This window comes from Moschus berezovskii, chromosome 7, assembly GCF_049115385.1.
Source record: "Moschus berezovskii isolate FMDL1 chromosome 7, NW_MosBer_1.0, whole genome shotgun sequence".
NCBI classification, from domain to species: domain Eukaryota; kingdom Metazoa; phylum Chordata; class Mammalia; order Artiodactyla; family Moschidae; genus Moschus; species Moschus berezovskii.
This window is the reverse complement of record NC_142466.1, coordinates 36068570-36092349: the sequence shown is the minus strand read 5'-3', so window position 1 is coordinate 36092349 and position 23780 is coordinate 36068570. Positions and strand designations below refer to the sequence as shown.

Here is a 23780-nt window from a genome sequence, read left to right as displayed (position 1 = left end):
AGGAAAGAAAAATCAAAACATAAAACAAAAGAAAAAAGGTAAACTCTATAAATGATCCTCTTTAATATAAGGTAAACAGTATCATACTGTTTAACAGGGAAACATTAATGCTGTAACTGCAGGAAAGACTATAAAGACAGATACGGTTTGGTTTGGTTTATCCCTCAAAAAGGAACAAATCACCTTCCATTTGAGTCTTTTGAAAGACTCACATATTAGGGGGACTTTTTTCAATGACTATATTTCAGATCACAAAGTAATGTTTTGGGGAGAAAAATATAATTTGAAACCAACAAAAATCAATACAAGGACTGGGTCTTAATAAGAGGTTTTCTGGCAGAACTGGTTGGCAATGCAGGAAATAAATGAACAAACAAAACAGAAACAGACTCAAGAAGCAAAGCACAGACGAGTGGCTGCCGGGGGGTGGGGTGGGAGGGGCAGGATAAGAGAAGGGGACCAAGAAGCACAAATTTTCAGTCATAAAATAAATAAGCCACAGGGATGCGAGGAACAACAGGGGGCATATACAACAATAAAAAAATAAAAAAAGTGGCACTAGTGATGACAAAAACCGAGTCTAACACGCAAGTTAAGAGCTTAATGACGAGAATGCTCTAAGACTGGTTGTGGTAATGGCTGTACCACTCTGTGTATATATAAAAGACACTAAATTGTACACTTTAAACAGGTGAATTATATGATGTGTGAATTACACTCAAAGTTGTTTCTTAAAAGTTAAGAGACTGAATAAAATCATTTCATAAAATTCAAAAATGACAAAAAGTAATATTTCTGTACTTCAAACATGCATGTAATTTAAATAGACATTTAATAGTTTAAGTTGACTATTCCATCTACATGTCCCAAAGTTTATAAAATCGAACTCCTGGGATCTTCACATGGAAGCATTCTCTTATATTCAAACTGCCTCATACTTGGTGGGTCATATAGAAACTAAAGTGACTATGTTTAAAAAAACAGAAAGTCATATAAAATATTTCAGAAAGGCATGTAAAAAATTTTAAAAGTAGCTAAAATAATACAAGCATTAGGGTTTAAGTTTCCTTTTCTAAGGAGTTCAATTATATAAAACTGCTTACCCTTAAAACAATGCTGAATAAAGGTCACTATTCTGTAGACCCCAACGCTTTGGTCATTATTTTTCACCATTAAATTTTTATTTTTTTAACTAAATTAAAACTATATCTACACAATCATCAAGTAACTGAGCAAAAAGCACATGATAGTTTTAATTTCCTTCAAACCAAAGCAAAGATGAATAAAGAGGTAAGATAATTCATCTGTAAGAGGATTCATGGTAAAAAAGATGATGGAGACAGGATCTGGGCTTCACAGCAACTCTGTAACAATCTACTGTATGACCTGTGAAGGACAATCTATGCTCCTGATTTCCCCAGTCTACCCACCTCATACAACCACCATGAGGATCATATGACAGGAGATACCAAAAGACTTTGGAAACATTAAAATGTGTCAAATAAATGCGTGGATTTTGTTGTTTTTTTTTTTTTTCGGTTGGGCAAAGGGGAATTCTCCACAGCCCAATTGTCAACGAGAGCAGATATAATGCAGATAACCAAAAGCTTGGCAACATGCCATGGTGTCCTCATCACTGGAGCCTATAAATTGAAGGTAACAGCAGCTTCAGGTGGATTCAATCTGGCCCTCAGGTATAATCTGTTTGGTATTCATTTAAAAACAATGCTTTTAAAATTTTGAATTAGTTGCTAATATTTTTAAAAATCATAAAATGTCTCATAAAAATTGAGATTCCGTGTTTTCTCTTCAAAAATTCCCAGATCTAAAAATTCCCATCCTGCATGACAATTTCAGTGTAGCTGATTAGTGACACTTCCTTTAGGTAAGATAGAAGACTTTAAAGATGAAATAGTTCCTCCCTGGCCCCTTTCACTGATTTGTACTATCTGACAGATGTATGCATTTGCATATTTGACCATAGCAAACTGAAATTTTCATCAGAAATGAGTCCTGAGTTAGGAAAACCCTGCTTCCTTGATTTTCTGGGAACATCAGTTTTTAGAGTTGAAGTAGAAAAATACATGTATCAATATTTTACACAGTCTTTTGTTTTAGGTTAGTTGAGAAGAGAGATTCTATACAAATTACAGACTGCCATCCTCCCTGCCCAAACACAGGCGTACACACACACACAATAACCGTTAAGCGATAGTGATACTGTTCTACAAATTAATAAAAACTAAATACTCAAGATTATTTTCAGAAATTTCTACAGCTACATAAATATCAGTGTCATTCCCACTTAAGCATTAAATGTGCAAGGCCCATTAAGCCCCAAAATCATGGATCTCAAAAAACAATCACAAACTCAAAGGAGGCTCTCTAAGTGACTTGCCACTTAATCTAATTTTGGAAAGAATGACTACATTGCTTTCCAAACTTCTACACATTAGATTCAGCTGGGATCTTTCAAAAGCATGGATACCTGGCTCTTACCCCCAGACATTCTGATTTAATTAATATGGGATGTGATTTGGACATTGAGCTTTTTTAAAGCTCCCTAGGAGACGAGTTGACTCACTGGAAAAGACTCTGATGCTGGGAAAGGTTGGGGGCGGGAGGAGAAGGGGACGACGGAGAATGAGATGGCTGGATGGCATCACCGATTCTGTGGACATGAGTTTGAGTGAACTCCGGGAGTTGGTGATGGACAGGGAGGCCTGGCGTGCTGTGATTCATGGGGTCGCGGAGAGTCGGACACGACTGAGCGACTGAACTGAACTGAACTGAACTGAGGTGATTCTAATGTACAGCAAGTTCAGAAACTACTGAATTACTATAAAAATACTCTGCTTCTATAATGTATAAAAAAGACATATAAATTTCTTCCTAGAAGAAAGTACAGGGTGCTCAAAGATTACACAGCAAATGTTCAAAGGCAAAACACAGGAAAGAGGATAAGGGAGGTTTACTATATCTGGCAAGCAATACATTTTGAATTTATTTCTGTGATCTAAATGGTAACTATGCAATAAGGTGAACAAAAACTACTTCCATTGACACTAGAACAAAAGGCTTTCAAATTTTTCACTAAATTGTTCCAACTTGGAGAAATACAAGCAATAGCATTATAATACAACAGGTATTTATTTTGTAAATATTTGTAAATACATTGTAAGCAATATTATAATATCATGAGGTAAGTGGCACCATCAAAAACTCCTCTACTAAATAAAAATGTAATTTTTCAGATAATATCATTCAACAAATATTTACCCAGCAATTATTACTATGCGAAAGAGACTGTTTAGGCCCTAAGGATACAGTACTAAACAAATAAGAAAACAAAACAAAAAATCTACAGCCTCACAGAGGTTATACAGAGCTAGAGTGGGAGGAGTGAGAGACAAATGAACAACTAAACTGAAAAGCAAAGCCAGAGATGGCAGATACGAGGAGTAAGCTGGGATTTGTGGTTTTAAATTGAGAAATCTGGAAAGAAAACACTTGAGAAGAGACACAAAAGTGGCTTAGATGACATATGTAATTAATATACTAAAGGCAATAATATACATTAATAAAGATGATAATTCTGACATAGTAAAACTGATGAATCTGAAAAGCACCATACCTCCATGTGGGATCTTCGGGTTCTCAGGGAGTCTTCCTGGATCAGTTATTGAGGCCCTCACTAAAGCAACCAGACAAAACATGGCAATGCCATAGAATACTTGAAAATAAACAAATAAATAAAATTAGCATTTACCTTCAAAATATTTTTTGACAAGCATATTTAAAGGCTAGAGGTATATTTTAACTAATAGCATCAGCCTAAATTCTCAAAAACGGAAAAATGATTAACTCATTTCATTCATCAAATAATATTGCCAAGAGGACTTTCTAAAACATATGAATTTTAAATAGTTATTATGCATAACAATTGATAAACTTGTTGTAAATCAGATTCTTTATTAACAGAAATTAATGGTATATTAATTAACAGAAGTAAATTCCTTTTAATTACTACATATACTATATTTAATAGAATCAAAGCAGCATTTTTAAACCTATTCTACAATTAAACTTTTTCATTAACTCTAACTGGCTAGCTTCAAAATTACATTGGATTAGTGATGCTCAATTGCTCTTTTCAATATATCTTGAGATTCTTAATTTGAAAATAAAGAATCTAGAAACTTTTGAATTTTACAATGAATAACACTTTAAACTATATACATTTATATATGTAATTTAATTATCTAAATTTAAATTGTATAATAGAAACATTAAAAATACACACACACCTACATAAATAGAACTATTGTGCCAGTATAGCTTTAAACAAAATGGTATCTGTAAATTCTGTAGAGTTAGATATAAAGATATACCAATTACTTTACCCTACAAAATATATAAAGGTCATTCTTTTAAAATGAGTAAATAATTTCATATTAATAGCACTGAAAATATTAAAAGGAAGGTTATTATAGTGGTATTACAGTCCAAAAATATTCACAATGAGAAAAAAATTCTTTAATTATACAAGAAAATAAAAATTTAGAAACTTACTTATTATTAATATGCCTGGAATATGTCCTTCTTCATAGTGAGGAAAGAGGACAATTTTGGGAATTAAAAAAAAGTTGTATAACCAGACAAAGACAATCAAACCCATGCAGCACCAACCATGCGGGTCAACAACAAAGTGGATCCGGAGACCCATTCTGCAGCCCTATGACTGCCTGCCAGTCCACAGCGAGGATGCACCTACGGAGAGGGAAAGAGAAAACAATGTCTCATATAGGCAAAATTATCTGCCTAAAAGCTTCCTTATTGGCAACTATAAAATGACACGAATTTTCTTTGTACACATATTTTTGACGATATAAAATCCTTCGGAAAACAAAGGGAAGTTTTAGGCGATTCAAATTTTACCGTAAGCTTCAAATAATATAATTTCAATTTTCATTATGGATTGAGATCACAGTGTAAATTGGCATTACCTTCTGAAGTTAAACACAAGTCTATCTTTAGCTCAGCAATTCCATGTAGTATAAGTTCAAGAGACATAAGTGCATCTATTCACCAAAAGATATTATTAAAACTACTAAAAAAAATCTTGTACATAAGACTAGCTGATGGTCATCCAAGTCAAGAGTACCCATCTTATGGTGGGAACCATGTTTATTGACTGAAAAGGGACATGGGGGAAACTCTGAGGAACTAGGAATGTTCTGTATGTTCACCTGTTGCTTTATGGTATGTATATATGTAAAAATTCACTGAGCAATACACTTAAAGATTTGTTCAATTTAATTCTTAAATCATAATAAAATGCTTAAAAATCATTTTGAAAAATTATAATAAAAAATGAAAAGTAAATACAAATTGCCAGAAATACTTAAGTTCATGGAATAAAGCCCAACTAATATTATTAATACTACCAATTCAAGAAGACTCCTCCTTAAAATGTGGCTTTTTTCAGTTCAGTGTTAACAAAAAGGTAATACGTCTCACAATGAGATGCTTAAAGTTAAAATATTTCTACACAGGTATGAAAAAGTGACTTAAATTATGTCCTTTAGCAGATACAACTTATAAACCCTCAGTAATAAATTACTATGTAAAGTCTGAGTTTCCCATGTGACACAGTGGTAAAGAATCTGCCTGCAATGCAGGAGATGTGGGTTTGATCCCTGAATCAGGAAGATCCCCTGGAGTAAAAAATGGCAACCAACTCCAGTAGTTTTGCCTGGAAAATTTCATGGACAGAGGAGCCTGGCATGCTACAGTCCACAGCGTTGCAAAGAGTCAGACACAACTGAGTGATTGAGTATACCTGTAAGGTCTAGGAGGCAACTTTTTTAAGTAAAATACAATGGAATAATGCAGTAATAAACTAGTTCAATATTTCTCAAACCTGTAAGCAAACGGGAATCAGTTGAAGAGCTTTTTAAAAACATTTATTCCCAGGCCTCATTCTAGATCTACTGAATCATAATACTTTACAGAGTAATGCCCAAAAACCTATAAAATCTTCTACCGATAAAATGGTCGCCAGGTGTCTCTGATACAGTTGACTGGTATCCAGGAACCACTAATCCAGGAGCTTCACTATGTAGAAAAATGAGTTGAACTCAGTTCAACAAATATTCAATGAGCCTCCACCATACGCCAGTCACTTGCTGCTGCTGCTGCTAAGTCGCTTCAGTCGTGTCCGACTGTGTGACCCCACAGACGGAAGCCCACCAGGCTCCCCCTTCCCTGGGTTTCTCCAGGCAAGAACACTGGAGTGGGTTGCCATTTCCTTCTCCAATGTGTGAAAGTGAAAAGTGAAAGTGAAGTCGCTCAGTCGTGTCCGACCCTTAGCGACCCCATGGACTGCAGCCTACCAGGCTCCTCCATCCATGGGATTTTCTAGGCAAGAGTACTGGAGTGGCTTGCCATTGCTTTCTCTGAGTCACTTGCGAGACACTGTAAACGCAATGAAGAATAGGACATGATCTTTGCTTGAAGGAACTAACAGTCTAATGGAGGAAAAAGTAATAAAATGGGTTTAATATGATATAATACATTCCAGGGATATGGACAATATATTACTAAAGGCACAAATGGGGACTAATTAAATCAAAACAAGACTCCCTGGAGCAGAGATCAATCTTAAAAGAAGAGTAAAAGTTATCCAACCAAAGAAAAGTGACAACACTACTGCAAACAGAAGGAAGTGTAGGAGGGATTTAAGACTTAAAAACTTTTAGGGGAGAGCAAGCAGTAAGAAATAAGGGGCTATATCATGATGGGTGTAAAGATGCCATTCTTAGACAAAGACAAAGATGCCATTCAAAGACAAATTCTTGGAAAGCTACTAAAGCATGGGTGCAGGGTAACATAGTGAGGTTTATACTTTAAATAAATTATTAAAGCCCTGGTGTGCAGGATGAAATTAAAGACAACGATTCATTCAGGCTAAGAGAAGACAAAAGTCAAAATTAGTTTTGGAGAAATTAATTGCAGAATCAAACCAGTAAGCTTTTGGAGGGTATCTCCCAGATTTCTAACATATGTCAGACTACTTCATTCTAGGAATAATTTATCACCAGTTGAAAAACCTCACAGAACTACCCTTTAGAGGCCTTACCAATGTTCTTTAAAGTTCCAAAGCTACCAGGACAAAGAAAAAAAGATTAAGGATTACTTAATTCTAAAAGAACACTCTTGTCCTATTATCCCTAGAACCTTGAAACACTGGAAATGCAGGAAAAAAAAAAGACAAGAACTCAAATGCAACACCACCCAACTCTTTAAATCAGATTTGGTCTCTCAGTATTTATGCATGAATTTTACACCTTTTAAAAAAGTAAAAGTTAAGCTTCATTACCTTTTAACTAAAAAATTAAAAGATCTATCAGTATCATTAAAGTAAGGAAACCCACTGAGGATAAAGCATGCTATTTAACTTTCTAGGTATCATTATTTTAAAAAGTAAATGAACTCAAATGCAAATGATAAGCTATCAACATACCTAAAAAAGAGAAACATTAAAAAGAATGTTTATTTTTACAATCTTGCCAACTATCAAGTGCTAAAAGAAATGACAGAAGTCTCTGTCTCTCAACATGATCAGTATCATTAACTTCACGTATCTTCTTTCTTTTAATGATTCAGTTCCATTCAGAACTAAAAAAGACAATTAATTTCAATAATTATATAGAACAGAGTAATTTCATTTCTTATTTCTAAATATATTAGTATCAGAAACAGAGACACATAAAACCCAGCAAAACAAGTAGCAAAATTATCAAACACTTAACTCATTTTTAAACTCTATTTTCATTCTCCTCTACCAGAGAATAACAAATTTTTCTTATCACTGTAACACATTCCTCACAACAGAAACTGTTAATGCAAAGCAGTTGAAAATGTGTCTGTTTTTCCTGGATATAAACATACACAGACAACAAGCTCTAAAAGAACAAGAATCCCCAAGGAAAAGTGGGCTAAGGTTAGAAATATAAAAGAATGAACAAGTAAGACGTTGAATATTTTTTTGAAAAATACCTGATCAGTGAAAATTAGTGCCACTTAATCCTTACAACTGGATTGTAGAGACAAAAACAGTAGCCTTCCAAGAGCTCCAAATCAGATTACAGCCAGAAACATGTAACTGGTAGGGTTGCAGGATCCTGCCTCTCAGTTAATATCTACCAGGCGTGGCTCATGGCTGAACAGAAACTATTACACATCCTGAGCAACAACCAAATTGAACACTATGTTGCTACACGGTTTTAAGGGTGGCCTCTGTAAATACTTTCATCAGCTAGAGAATTCAACATACTAATTTGTGTATTAAGCGATGAGCTCACAGCCCTTTGATGTAACCAGTGGACACACTGGTACTTCAACATTTTTGAAGATTGCTATCTGGTAACTATACTTGGGTGCTGTGACCAACTTCATTAATAATATAAATTACTACAGCACAACGCTTTTTTCAAATAAGTTATAACTCAACTCTAATAAACTAGACCATGTAAATATTTACAATGTTCAATCTACTCTGGTAGGAAACCACCTTTCCTTTTCTGCCTTTTTTAGGCAACTAAATTTTACCATGTATTTTCCTCAGGAAGAATATTGAAGTCGCTATGAAAAGTAACAGAAAACTATGACAGAAAATTATAACACCAGAATGCAGATTTTGGAAAATGATAAAATAATTTACAAGAAATTGAGCCAAAAGACTATCTCTAAACTCACAGTTTTATATGACTCACCATGTCAGCCAGTGGTCTTATTATTGTTCCACGAATAAGAATATATATACCTCTCTCATTCCTTCTGTCCAAAATGTCCCTGCCACTTTGTCTGCTCTATTCAAATTCAACTCATACTTCAAGGTCAATTTGAATCTCACTCTCCATATGAAATTTTTTTACTGGCACCTAAGTTCACAGTGAATTTATCTTTCTCTTCGAAATTTCAAATAAAAAGAAAAACTAAGAGAAGAATATATATATATATAGTACGTGATTTTATAATCTTAGAATGAGAAAGATTTTTAGTAAGACCCCATAAGCCATGTTTGATCACATAAAGATTAAAATTTCTGAAGCTTAAAGCACAGCAGAAACAAAATTAAAAGACAAATCATCCTTGGAAAAAAGAATATACCATATTACTAGTAAGAGTCATTAAAGTAAATACATGGAGAGGCAATTCACAAAGGACAAAAATAAATCCAATGGTTAATTACTGCTGACTAGAAAAATGTGAAATCACTAGTTGTATTTTTCATCCTTTGTATCGACAAAATTTTAGAAAGACAGATGACACCCAATGTTGAAAGGGCACAGAGAAAAGGACACTTTCAATTCATTGCTGATAAGCATGTAAACTGATATAATCATCTTTGGAGGGCAATGTGGCAGTATCTATTAAAATGTCAAACTCTCTGACCCAGCAGTTTTATTTCTAGTCATATCTATAAAATCATTCACTAGAGTGTACAGGTATATATACATATAAGGATGTTCTATATAGCACTTTTTATAACCACAAAAATATGGCACAACCTATATACCCAGGTAGGGGTTTCCCAGGTGATCTCAGTGATAAAGAATCAGCTTTCCAAGCAGAAGTGAGGGGGTCGATCCCTAAGGGAACCCCTTGGGAAGGTGTCCAGGAGGAGAAAATGGCAACCTTCTATAGTATTCTTGCCTGGGTATTTGGTGGACCATAGTCCATGGGGTTGCAAAACACTGGACACAACTTAGCAACTAAACAACAACAAATGCCCATACAGAGAGAGGGAAATGGTCATATACTGTAAATCACAATACATCCACAGCATAGACTATTTCCAAGCTATTGCAATTTTTAAAGAAGAAAAGCAAGTTGATCAAGATTTGCATATGGCTACTCACACAAGTGTTGAGTGAAAAGAAGAGAGTTACATGGCAAAATCTATGGGGGGGCGGATATCTTCCTGAAAGGAGGGCAGGATAGAGTTGAACTAGGAGAAGGTATAAGGGAACTTTCTGGGGTGCTGATAAAGATCTCTACTGTGACACAAATGTGAGATATACAGGTTATAAATTTGTTGAAACCCAGCAAATGTGCACCTAATATGGGTGCATTTCACGGTATGTCAATTCACCTTAAAAAAAAAATTCTTTAAACCAATACTGAACTCTAGTTAATGATATGTACACTGAAGTACTGGGGAGAGGGGGAAGGAAGTACACAGATCACTGCAGTTTACTCTCAAATGGATCCCCAAAAACATGAATTAATGGATGGCCTCAGAAATGGACGAGCATGCGATGTAGTTCAGTAAAACATTAGTTGTAGAATCTAGGTGATGGGTATGAAGGTATTATAGTATGAAATTCTTTCAGTTCTTCTGCTTAAAATCTTTCATAATTAAATGCTGGAGGGGAAAGTTACAGAAAAGTTTGTGCAACGTGATTCTTTTGTTAGAAAAAAAAATAATGTGTGAGTTATTTCTGTATGTGTGGAAGAAAATATACCTACTAAACTGTTAACAGTGGTTAATACTGGGCTGAGGAAGGAAAGAATAGAGAGAAGGAATGCCATCACATTTTGTACATATATTTATGTATAGAAAGAAAGTTAAAAGTGAAAGTGAAGTTGCTCAGTCATGTCCGACTCTTTGAAACCCCATGGACTGTAGCCCACCAGGCTCCTCCGTCCATGGGATTCTCCAGGCAAGAATACTGGAGTGGGTTGCCATTTCCTTCTCCAGGGGATCTTCCCGACCCAGGGATTGAACCCAGGTCTCCCTTACTGCAGGCAGACGCTTTAACCTCTGAGCCACCAGGGAAGCCCAAATATTTATATATTTATGTAAAAGTCTAAGCTTATTAAGAAATAAGTGTGCTTGTGCTCAGTCGTTTCAGTTGTGTTCAACTCTTTGCGACCCTATGGACTATAGCTTGCCAGGCTCCTCTGTCCATGGGATACTCCAGGCAAGAATACTGGAGTGGGTTGCCATGCCCACCAAAAATTTTCATTTTAGCCTCTCTTTATCACTATGCATTATCTTTATATGGAATGTTTTTCAAATTAGTATCTTTAAAAATGCAGCACAGAAGCATCAGCGATAAAGCCATATAAAATATATAATTCAGGAAGATGTTTCAGTATAATTTACAGATTTGTTTTCCCCCTGTGGAAAAAGCCTTAAGAAAATGTGCAGTTAAAATTTTAACATGAAAAACTTGACATAAACATAAAGTAACTATAATTTTTTGCAAATGAAAGATTGTTAAAATTCATCTAAACATAACTTTAAGGATACTATGCCATAGAACTAAGAAACAAATTCCCATTAAAATTAAATGCACTTACCACTTGCAAATTCAATGAGATGTGTTGTAATTTTTCTGGTACTTGGATTTAGCAGTTTTATCTTGATTTATTCTTTATTTTTAATTGCATCCCAACAAATGGATCTCTCCTCAATAGCAGTTCTCCATGAGACTCTATTAATGGTTTAATAAAAATGATCTCACAATGATACAAACTGTAAACAACTAAATATTCTAACTGCAAAATCACCAATTACAAAAAAGTTTAACTTTAGAAATAAAATGATCCAACTCCACTTAATTCTGTCTTCATATCTAATCCCGCCAGTCCCAAAAAATCTTTATCTGACTGCCATTATACATGAAAATTTTCTCTTTTGAAACTACCCAGTTCCCATAAAATCAAATTAAGTGCTGTGTGTCCAGCATTTAGCTTCATCAAACTTCCTGACCACAAATCACAATATAACAGTAGATTCTGAGGTCACTGATGTGACAAAATGTAACGTGACATCTATCAAGATGTTAGGCTAGGACTATCTAATCACAATTGATAAACGTAAAATAAAGAGTTTAAAATAGAAGCACATATTAATTTAAATGTTTTAAGGAAAAAAGTTATCCTCCTATAATGAAATCATTGAGAATCAATCATTAAAGTTAATTTCTACAGTTCAGGCTTCAACAGTAAGAGTTTAAGAGTTACTGTAAAGAGTTCTAGAAAACATACTGATCCAGAATTTCACTAATACAATCACTTTCTATTGTCTATGTACCAAGCCTTGGCACTGCGTATAGATTTAAAAAAGAAAAGAGAGACCACACCTATTCTCAACAGAGACAAACTAGTAAACAGACATGATCAACACCAACCAAGACCAAGTAAGATAGAGGGAAATGGGGCAATAATGTATCTCATAGAGGAAGGGTACTGGTTCATGGGACTTTTTTCAGTCATGTGAATGTTTACGTGTCTACCAGGCTGCGGTGAAAAATTTATTTCTTTTGGTGTTGTCACCAAGAAAAGATTTCTGGAGTGAGTGAAACCTGTGAAATGAAATGATGAAAAACGGAGGCTCTTCTGAATAAGAGAGCAAAGTAAGCAAAGGTGTAAGGGCAGGCAAAGAAAATCTAAGTAAACTGAAATGACTAGAGTCATTTCATATGCAAGAATCAGATAAAACGTTAAACCTTTCGAGAACAATCACTGTTCAGAACATCTAGTAACAAATACACAGAAATACATGAGATATGTGAGTATATACTTCATATGTATAAAATATATAACTGAAAAAGTTTAATGAAATGATATTTATCCAGACTATATGTGATATATACTGTACTATTTTATTGTATTTCACTTCAATGAAAATATATAATGTTGGTCACAGCCTACTAGACTGATTTCATGACCTACAAGTAGACAGAGTAAAAAAACACTATTAAACCAGGCCAACGAGTCTGAACTTCACCCTGAAGACAGTAGTTTAGAAAACACTAAAGGATTATAGGCAAAAGAATGCCATGATGAAATGTGTATTTTAGAAAGAAGAGCAACACTCTGAAAAACAAACTTGGGTAGATGGATAAAGCTCCAAGACTGATTATATGAAATAAGCAAGGTTTACTGGTTACTCAGTTGAGAGATGAGGGCATATGGTAAGTACCCCAAAAGCAGTAGTTTCTAAAGGAAGTGGGAAGGAGTAAGGGTGAGGATGGAAAACTTAAAACAGGAGGTATGCTGGAAAAGGGCAGAATAAGAACTTAAGAGTAAAACTAATGGGATGTGGTGTTCAGTCACACATAGGGCAGATTCTAGGATGACTCCCAAGTTTTTGGCTTAGGGTCTAGGTGAATGGTGGTACCATTCCCCAAGAAAGGAAATAAAAGACAAGTTGCGAGTTTGTTATGCATGCTGCTTACCATAGCAATAGGAACCTTTTACATACAGAGGAGGTGGAAGAAAATATCAAAACCATTATCACTGCATTTCCATTCCCTGTATAGACTTTTTTTAAACTGCATTTTTCTCCCAGGGTCACTTTTTCTATGGATCATGACTGTTCGATTGTGAAATGTAACTTGTTTCTACTCTAGCTTGCTAAGCTAATTTAAAGTGGTCTCCATGGCTGCACATTTGCTTCTCAGAGACAAAATACAGAATGACTTAGAAAAGGAGCTGCTACTCTAATAGCAATGAATGAACTTATCTTCTAGAAAAGACCTCAAACAGGATTAAGAGTGGTACAAGGAAGTGCTCTGAAATATGGCCAAAGTCAGTAATTCTGCTAGGGCTATGACTCCAGGGTGGCTTCTTAACATTACAGCAAAACAGTAGTTTCTGTCAGTAACATTAGGTAACAGCACAAGTCAACCATCCATGATTCAAACCCTAGGCATTCACCAGCTTAAAATCAAGGGGAAAAAATCCTACTTTGTATTTATAGTTATTAGAACTACATCACAGCCACAGCACCGAAAATGAGATAAGCATTTTATCTACTCAGCATGGCCATTACTGTAGAATCAAATCTCACCCATGTGATAGAAAAGCAATCCTAGTCTTAAAAATCCAAGAAATTTTGTGACAGCAAAGAATATCTCAAATTTCTATAACTACAAAATGTTGATTATTTTTAACATCGCTATGTGTAAAAGACTGTAATTGATGATTTAAAGGACAAAAAAAAAAAAAAACCAACCCTCCACAGTGTCAAAATAAAATGGTTAACATATTATACAAATATATAAAATTTAAACCTTATAATTGCAGCTTTAAATGAAGCTTAAAAACATAAATATACAATTATATATATTACTATAAATATATATATTTATACAGTTATTTAACTTCTAATTTTATCAACTCTGAGAAACTAGTCAAGTAATTCTACCTAAAATATCAGGATACAGTTGTCATTAATAATTAGCTAAAGAGGTCATGCAATTTTTAAAATATCACAGAGTTATTCAGTTTATTTTAACAGAGCAGGAAATTAATCTTAAATGTTTAAGAGAGTCACATTCAAATTATGACAGAGCTTTTAATCAGCTCTTCAAGTTTCAGTTTAACCATCTCTAATATGGTGATTAAAATATCAACACACAAGGTGACTGTCATACATAAAGGAGAAATTACCTGGCAAGTAAGAAACACGTCCAACAATGGTAAATTCAAATGGAAGTTTGTAAGGGGAAGGAAGGACTTCAGTTCAATCAGTCAGTTCAGTCGCTCAGTCGTGTCCGACTCTTTGCGACCCCATGAATCACAGCACGCCAGGCCTCTCTGTCCATCACCACTCCCGGAGTTCACTCAAACTCATGTCCATCGAGTCGGTGATGCCATCCATCGAGTCATTCTCTGTCGTCCCCTTCTCCTCTTGCCCCCAATCCCTCCCAGCATCAGAGTCTTTTCCAGTGAGTCCACTCTTTGCATGAGGTGGCCAAAGTATTAGAGTTTCAGCTTCAGCATTAGTCCTTCCAAAGAACACCTGGGATTGATCTCCTTTAGAACTTAAAGAAAAATTTTACATCTAGTCTTAAAAATTCCAAGAAGAAACAATGTTTCTGGGTTGCCATCATTAAAGCAGTGATTTGACATGGGCTAGAGGCAGGTCTGATGCTCAAGCTGAAATTCCAATACTTTGGCTACCTCGTGCAAAGAGTGGACTCACTGGAAAAGACTCTGATGCTGGGAGGGATTGGGGGCGGGAGGAGAAGGGGACGACGGAGAATGAGATGGCTGGATGGCATCACTGACTCGATGGACATGAGTTTGAGTGAACTCCGGGAGTTGGTGATAGACAGGGAGGCCTGGTGTGCTGTGATTGATTCATGGGATCACAAAGATTCGGACACGACTCAGAGATTGAACCGAACTGAACTACAGGCAGGTAAGAGATGCAAGTTCAATCCCTGGATCAGGAAGATCCCCTGGAGGAGGGCACGGCAACCCACTCCAGTACTCTTGCCTGGAGAACCCATGAACAGAGGAGCCTGGCGGAATACAGTCCACTGGGTCGCAAAGAGTCGGACACGATTGAAGTGACTTAGACGCACGCACAATTTAACTATACCCAGCTATCTACTTTTTCTAACATCAGAGTCTGAGAACTACTTGTCAAGGGATGTGAAACCTCAGACAATATACAGCCTTTCCCTCGCATCATACTATAAGCACGTAGGGAGGCTGTATTTCCACCAGCCAGGCACGCATGAGGTCTCTTCAAGCAAAAAACCAAAAACAGAAATTTGATCTAAAAATAGAGTGACTGAGCTAAATCTTTTTCAGGTAAAAGTAGAAGGCCTGGTGAGTTAAGGAATGAAGCATGGGAGAAAATCAGGACCTGATTTCAAAAGCTAAAGAAACATATAGAATTATAGTTGGGAATTCTGGCCCATCTGCTAAGGTCTCCAGCAAGACCCTGTGGAAATGTGGGTGAACAAAGTGTCAAACCTGTACCACTGATGGTTTCAAGAATCCACTTTCTAGAACAAGTCTTTAAGTCACTATATTCTGGGCAGAACTGAACATAAGCTGAGGCTCTTCTGTGTATCTGCTTCACAGGTGAAAAAAAAAAGTAAATTAATACCATTATTAAAAGTATTGCAATACAGTGACTTCTTCTAACAAAAAACAAACCTCATAACAAGAAAACAAAAATAACTCAAAAGGTGTGGGATGATATGAATTAAAGACTACCTAAAGGAAATGGTAACCCACTCCAGTATTCTTGCCTGGAGAAACCCATGGACGGAGAAGCCTGGTAGGCTACAGTCCACGGGGTCGCAAAGAGTCGGACACAACTGAGCGACGGAACGGAATGGAAAGGAATATTGTTTCAGTTGTACAAACTGCATATGTGGGACTCTTCATTTAGGAAAAGGGACAGGGCAGCTAGGAAAGAACGGGTATTAAATGCAGGGTACGGACAGAAGCTCCCTACCTTTGAACACAGGTAACTTCTGCTCAAAAAACAGCACAAGGAAAAAACCTTCAGCTACAGGAAAAGCTAGAAATAAGGCTCTGGCATTTCCTGGGTGTGAATTAGGCATGTTCTTCCATGAGGAAAGGCAAGTCAGCTACTTACCTCATCTAGTACCCACTGCACCAAGAACAGATTGGGGAAAAAAAAAAAAAACCAAAAGGCTAAATTAATTTCCTACCTACACACCAGGCTTTTCCAAAGCAGACATGATTTAAAAACAATAATAGAGAAAGAAAAAAAAAATCTCTCCTTGCTTGCTGAAGCTGAAAATCCTACAACAGTAAAAAAAAAAGTTATTTATTCCATAATTACTGATAAAAGGCTTAAAATCAGAAGCCAGGTTGAGACCACAGTGGAGCATGTTAAGTTAAAATTAAAATTAAATGAATCAGTGAGTAGTAAAATACTAATTTTTACCTAACCTGCCCTTTTGTGGAAGTGGTAGCAACAGACAGAGAGCAGAAACTTATTCAGTCCTTAAATGGACAAAGTTAATCACTTAAGAGAAAAAGCACCAGGAAACAGGGGTCTAAAACGCAGAGGACAAACTTTGCAAACATCACATTTTTTCACCAGAGCACGTCAAAAGAGGGAAATAAGTTAATAAACTACCATCACATTACTTTGGGACAGGTAGCTATAAATGCAAGTAGTGCTATTTTGTATCTATTAAGACAGGCTTTTCAAACTAGGCTAACTCAATTTCAGTTCAGTTGCTCAGTCGCGTTCGACTCTTTGCGACCCCATGGACTGCAGCACACCAGGCCTCCCTGTCCATCACCTACTGCCGGAGTTTACTCAAACTCATGTCCATTGAGTCAATGACGCCATCCAACCATCTCACCCTGTTGTCCCCTTCTCCTCCCGCCTTCAATCTTTCCCAGCATCAGGGTCTTTACAAATGAGTCAGCTCTTTGCATCAGGTGGCCAAAGGACTAACGTTTCAGCTTCAACATCAGTCCTTCCAACAAACACTCAGGACTGATCTCCTTTAGGATTGATTGGTTGGATCTCCTTGCAGTCCAAGGGACTCTCAAGAGTCTACTCCAACACCACAGTTCAAAAGCATCAATTTTTCGGTGCTCAGCTTTCTTTATGGTCCAACTCTCACATCCATACGTGAACACTGGAAAAACCTGTTTTTCCAGTAGCCTTGACTAGACGGACCTTTATTGGCAAAGTAACATCTCTATTTTTTAATATTATGTATAGGTTGGTCATAACTTTTCTCCCAAGGAGTAAGCGTCTTTTAATTTCATGGCTGCAGTCACCATCTGCAGTGATTTTAGAGTCCCCAAAAATAAAGTCTGCCACGGTTTCCACTGTTTCTCCATCTATTTGCCATGAAGTGATGGAACCAGATGCCATGATCTTAATTTTCTGAATGTTGAGCTTTAAGCCAACTTTTTCACTCTCCTCTTTCCCTTTCATCAAGAGGCTCTTTAGTTCTTCACTTTCTGGTTCCAAACAGGAAAAGGAGTACATCAAGGCTGTATATTGTCACCCTGCTTATTTAACGTATACGCAGAATACATCATGAGAAATGTTGGGCTGGAAGAAGCACAAGCTGGAATCAAGATTAACAGGAGAAATATCAATAACCTCAGATATGCAGATGACACCACCCTTACGGCAGAAAGTGAAGAAGAACTAAAAAGCCTCTTGATGAAAGTGAAAGAGGAGAGTGAAAAAGTTGGCTTAAAGCTCAACATTCAGAAAACTGAATTTACCCGGTTCTTAACTAAAAAAAAGTCAATATTCTAATAAAAAGAGATGTTTTCCCATTTCTTGTCATTCACCTATATTTTTTAACATTTTCAACTTTAATAAGATGTATTAATGCACGGATTTTTCTCGATAATAAAGTGCCATCTGTTTTTAGTGTGTTTGAGAAACTGAAACTGAGTCCTAATGTTTCACTACAGTAAGATAAAATGCCTTCACTCCTTAATACAAAAGTAAAACTGAGCTTAGGGGACAACTTCCTGGTACAATTAGCTTTTCCTTTGCCTTCCCTGTTATGTCTGGTAGAACTGATAACATCACTATGTAGTTTCTACACTGAGAAAGATTTTATTGACTCACATTCAATTACAATTCCTGAAAGAAGAGCTACATGGAGACATTACTAGACTTCTCAATTCATTTCTTCACTAATACATGACAATTATTTTACCCATGTGCTTTTCCACAGGCTCTGAATCCATCTCTATGAATTAAGAGAAATCAGGCACTGAGTAAATAAGAAGTAAAAAATTTTATGATTCACTGATTACTTCTTAAGAACCTACCTGTTAAGCTGATGGTTCCATGTTTGCATTTTTAAATGCTTAAATTTCTTTCATTAAGCAAAACACCCCAGAGGTAGGCAATGTGACACAGTTATCATTTCACTTAAAATACGCTCTAGTTCATTTATTCCAACTATGGCTTCAAAAGTATGTTAAATTAAACAGAAATCACACAGTTTGAAAGGACTTAATATAATCCTATGGTTTTATCTCCAAATGAAGAATTCTGGAATAGTACTACACCAAATATTCTGCTAAAAGTATGGAATTATACATTTTTGGTTCCATTTTGATATAATTTTACTAATACTTCTTCAGGTATCTTTAACATGTTAGTTCAGTTCAGTTCAGTACAGTCGCTCAGTCATGACCGACTCTTTGCAACCCGATGAATCACAGCACGCCAGGCCTCCCTGTCCATCACCAACTCCCGGAGTTCACTCAAACTCATGTCCATCAAGTCGGTGATGCCATCCAGCCATCTCATTCTCTGTCGTCCCCTTCTCCTCCCACCCCCAATCACTCCCAGCATCAGAGTCTTTTCCAGTGAGTCAACTTGTCGCATGAGGTGGCCAAAGTATTGGAGTTTCAGCTTTAGCATCAATCCTTCCAATGAACACCCAGGATTGATCTCCTTTAGAATGGACTGGTTGGATCTCCTTGCAGTCCAAAGGACTCTCAAGAGTCTTCTCCAGCACCACAGTTCAAAAGCATCAATTCTTCAGCAATCAGCTTTCTTCACAGTCCAACTCTCACATCCATACATGACCACGGGAAAAACCATAGACGGACCTTTGCTGGCAAAGTAATGTCTCTGCTTTTTAATATACTATCAAGGTTGGTCATAACTTTCCTTCCAAGGAGTAAGCGTCTTTTAATTTCATGGCTGCAATCAGCATCTGCAGTGATTTTGGAGCCCAAAAAAACAAAGTCTGACACTATTTCCACTGTTTCCCCATCTATTTCCCATGAAGTGATGGGACCAGATGCCATGATCTTCGTTTTCTGAATGTTGATCTTCAAGCCAACCTTTTCACTCTCCTCTTTCACTTTCATCAAGAGGCTTTTTAGTTCCTCTTCACTTTCTGCCATAAGGGTGGTGTCATCTGCATATCTGAGGTTATTGATATTTCTCCCAGTAATCTTGATTACAGCTTGTGCTTCTTCCAGCCCACCGTTCCTCCTGATGTACTCTGCATATAAGTTAAATAAGCAGGGTGACAATATACAACCTTGAGGTACTCCTTTTCCTATTTGGAACCAGTCTGTTGTTCCATGTCCAGTTCTAACTGGTGCTTCCTGACCTGCATACAGGTTTCTCAAGAGGCAGGTGAGGTGGTCTGGTATTCCCATCTCTTTCAGAATTTTCCACAATTTATTGTGATCCACACAGTCAAAGGCTTTGGCATAGTCAATGACTTGACTTCACATTCCAAGATGTCTGGCTCCAGGTGAGTGATCACGCCATCGTGATTATCTTGCTCATGAAGATCTTTTTTGTACAGTTCTTCTTTGTATTTTTGCCACCTCTTCTTAATATCTTCTGCTTCTGTTAGGTCCACACCATTTCTGTCCTTTATCGAGCCCATCTTTGCATGAAATGTTCCCTTGGAATCTCTAATTTTCTTGAAGAGATCTCTTGTTTTTCCTATGCTGTTGTTTTCCTCTATTTCTTTGCACTGATCACTGAGGAAGGCTTTCTTATCTCTCCTTGCTATTCTTTAGAACTCTGCATTCAGATGCTTATATCTTTCCTTCTCTCCTTTGCTTTTCACTTCTCTTCTTTCCACAGCTATTTGTAAGGCCTCCTCAGACAGCCATTTTGCTTTTTTGCATTTCTTTTCCATGGGGATGGTCTTGGTCCCTGTCTCCTGTACAATGTCATGAACCTCCGTCCATAGTTCATCAGGCACTCTATCTATCAGATCTAGTCCCTTAAATCTATTTCTCACTTCCACTGTATCCTCATAAGGGATTTGATTTAGGTCATATCTTAATGGTCTAGTGGTTTTCCCTACTTTCTTCAATTTAAGTCTGAATTTGCCATGCCATGTGGGGCCACCCAAGACGGGCACGTCATGGTGGAGAAGTCTGACAGAATGTGGTCCAATGGAGAAGGAAATGGCAAACCACTTCAGTATACTTGCCTTGAGAACCCCATTAACAGTATGAAAAGGCAAAATGATAGGATACTGAATGAGGAATTCCCCAGGTCGGTAGGTGCCCAGAAATAACTCCAGAAAGAATGAAGGGATGGAGCCAAAGCGAAACCAATACCTAGTCGTGGATGTGACCGGTGATAGAAGCAAGGTACAATGTTGTAAAGAGCAATACTGCATAGGAACCTGGAATGTTAGGTCCATGAATCAAAGCAAATTGGAAGTGGTCAAACAGGAGATGACAAGAGTGAATGTCGACATTCTGGGAATCAGTGAACTAAAATGGACTGGAATGGGTGAATTTAACTCAGATGACCATTATATCTACTACTGTGGGCAGGAATCCCTTAGAAGAAATGGAGTAGCCATCATGGTCAACAAAAGAGTCCGAAATGCAGTACTTGGATACAATCTCAAAAACGACAGAATGATCTCTGTTCGTTTCCAAGGCAAACCATTCAATATTACAGTAATCCAGGCCTATGCCCCAACCAGTAACGCTGAAGAAGCCGAAGTTGAACGGTTCTATGAAGACCTACAAGACCTTTTAGAACTAACACCCAAAAAAGATGTCCTTTTTCATTATAGGGGACTAGAATGCAAAAGTAGGAAGTCAAGAAACACCTGGAGTAACAGGCAAATTTGGCCTTGGAGCATGGAATGAAGCAGGGCAAAGGCTAATAGAGTTTTGCCAAGAGAACGCACTGGTCATAGCAAACACCCTCTTCCAACAACACAAGTGAAGACTCTATACAGGGACATCACCAGATGGTCAACACCGAAATCAGACTGATTATATTCTTTGCAGCCAAAGATGGAGAAGCTCTATACAGTTAGCAAAAACAAGACCAGGAGCTGACTGTGGCTCAGATCATGAACTCCTTATTAACGTGTTAAAGGGTCTTAAATTATTTACAAATTTAGCATATTCCAAATAAGGATGGGACAGCTAAAATAAGGCTTAAAGAATTTGGCCCGACTTCCTGGTTGCTCAGAAGTTAAGGAATCTGCCTGCAAAGCGGAAGACCCGGGTTCAACTCCTGGGTCGGGAAGATCCTCTGGAGAAGGAAATGGCAACCCACTCCAGTATTCTTGCCTGGAAAATCCAATGGATAGAGAAGCCTGGCAGGCTACAGTCCATGGGGGTCGCAAAGAGTTGGACACGACTGAGTGACTTCACTTCACTTCAACTGGTTGTATAGATGAAAAATGTCATTGATCACTGACCTACCCATGAAACCACAGCTAGATAGCAACCGAGTTTTTCTTTCCACAAACACCAAATTTGGTTCTTCCTTTCCAACTGATTTCTCATCTTATCTTTTCAAAAATACTTTTTGCCATGACAACACAGCACACCTAAGGCAAAATAAAGCAACTCTCTGGATTTTATTCTTAAAATAAAAAAAAAAATCTGAGGAGTTGTAAAGATTTAACAAGACATTACACCAAAAGCCTTTAGTCAAGGAATGGCATGTACTTACTGAACAGTCATCAAATGAAAATTATCTTTATTACTTTTTACTTCAAGGAAGGTAGTGAGTATTTAAAGTATGCATATTAGCATAACAGATCTTGGATCCATTTGACAAATATTTTTAACCTGCGTGCTTAATTATACTTACTGGTCTTTATTTTATACTGTAACTTTACACTATGATTTACACCCGCCCACAACGACCTTGACTTTTTTTCCTCTTGTACTTTTATGGATGGCTATAATGCAATATTTTCAAATAATAACCAGTCAGGTTCCCTTAGCCCTAGAGGTACAGACATCCTCCACTGACTCACAAAGGATCTTAATACATGACCCAAATACAGCTTGAAAAAGACCACAGCATTAAATGGTTAAAATTCAGTGGCCTATTATATTGAATGGTAACAAGTGCAAACTGCTGCCATCCATAAGCCATTTTCTCAAAACCACTTTTGGATCTGGGGCAGGGAGGCAGAAGGTCAGCAAAGAAGTAAGTTGTTTCTCCTCCCGCAAATCCTCTGAAGCCTCACCCCAGCAATCTGGGAATGAATGAATGAAAAGCTGTGATGGCAAGAACAAATCCCAGATCTCTAGATCTCTAGCAGGTCTCCGGGCGTGGGTACAGAGACGGGAAACTAGAGTTCATACGTGAGAAGCTCAGGGCACAGATTTTTTTATTTTTAATTAAAAAAAAAACCAAAACACCACACAAACAAAAAACTACCCCAAACCATCTAGACTGGAACAGGAAACCACCAAACTACCAGTCATGGGAGGGGCAGCTGGCGGGTGGCTGCGCTCCCTGGCTGAAGATGCTGGGAGAAAGGCCAGACCCCAGGGGGCAGGGCACGGAGAAGACCCGGGGCTCTGAGCGGGGGTGAGGGCAGGTGCGGGCAGGGGACAGCGTGCGGGGCAGGGCGCGGGGCTGGGGCGGGCGCCGGGCTGCCGTGGCGTTCCCGCGCCTGCACACACTCACCGGCGCCGGGGCTGGCTCTCCCCGCCACTGCTCTCGCGGCTGCAGGCGGCTCTTCCCCCTCCACCTCCACCTCCACCTTCGCCTCCTCCTTCTCCTCTGGTCCCGCCGCCGCCGCCCAGCCGGGCCTGCGCTCCCCTTCCGCTTCCGGAGCCAGAGCGCCGGGCCGGCGGGATAGGTGCACCCGCCCGCGCGCTGGAGTGACCGGCTGCGGCTGCCGCCGCGGGCCCCACGGCGCGCCCGGGAGCCGCGATGGGAGCCGCCGAGGGCCCAAAGACCAGAAATCGCGCTTGGGGTGGGCGGAGACGCGCCGCGGCCACGTGCCCCCGGGCCGGCGCTACCCGAACACTCGCACCTGACGCACCTCGGCGCCGCCGCCCTCCCTGGCTGCCGCCTTCCCAGCTTTGCTCAGGCCCTCCTCCTCCTGCTTCCGCGCCATTGTCCCCACACTCCTGAGTGACAGAAAAGGGGCCTTTCTTTAACGATCGCCTTTATCCTCTTTCCTTCGAAAGGGCTGTCCCGCGGGCCTCGCTACCCCTAACCCACACCCCTGGTA

The 23780-nt window shown here is 38.1% G+C and overlaps 1 protein-coding gene across 2 annotated transcripts in view; it reads right to left on the bottom strand.

The window, feature by feature from the left end:
- Window positions 1–23473, bottom strand: part of ZDHHC21 (zDHHC palmitoyltransferase 21) — a 77211-nt gene extending 53738 nt beyond the window's left edge. The window contains exons 1-4 of one of the 2 annotated variants that reach the window (XM_055428209.2): window positions 23228–23472; window positions 11374–11507; window positions 4573–4770; window positions 3635–3733 (exon numbers count right to left, since the gene is read on the bottom strand). In XM_055428209.2, coding sequence (XP_055284184.1) covers window positions 3635–3733; window positions 4573–4726 — 253 coding nt within the window. In that variant the 5' untranslated portion in view covers window positions 4727–4770; window positions 11374–11507; window positions 23228–23472. Of the gene's footprint in view, window positions 1–3634; window positions 3734–4572; window positions 4771–11373; window positions 11508–23227 lie in introns of both variants that reach the window. The other variant, XM_055428210.2, reaches the window with a different exon arrangement.
- Window positions 23474–23780: the final 307 nt, after the last annotated feature.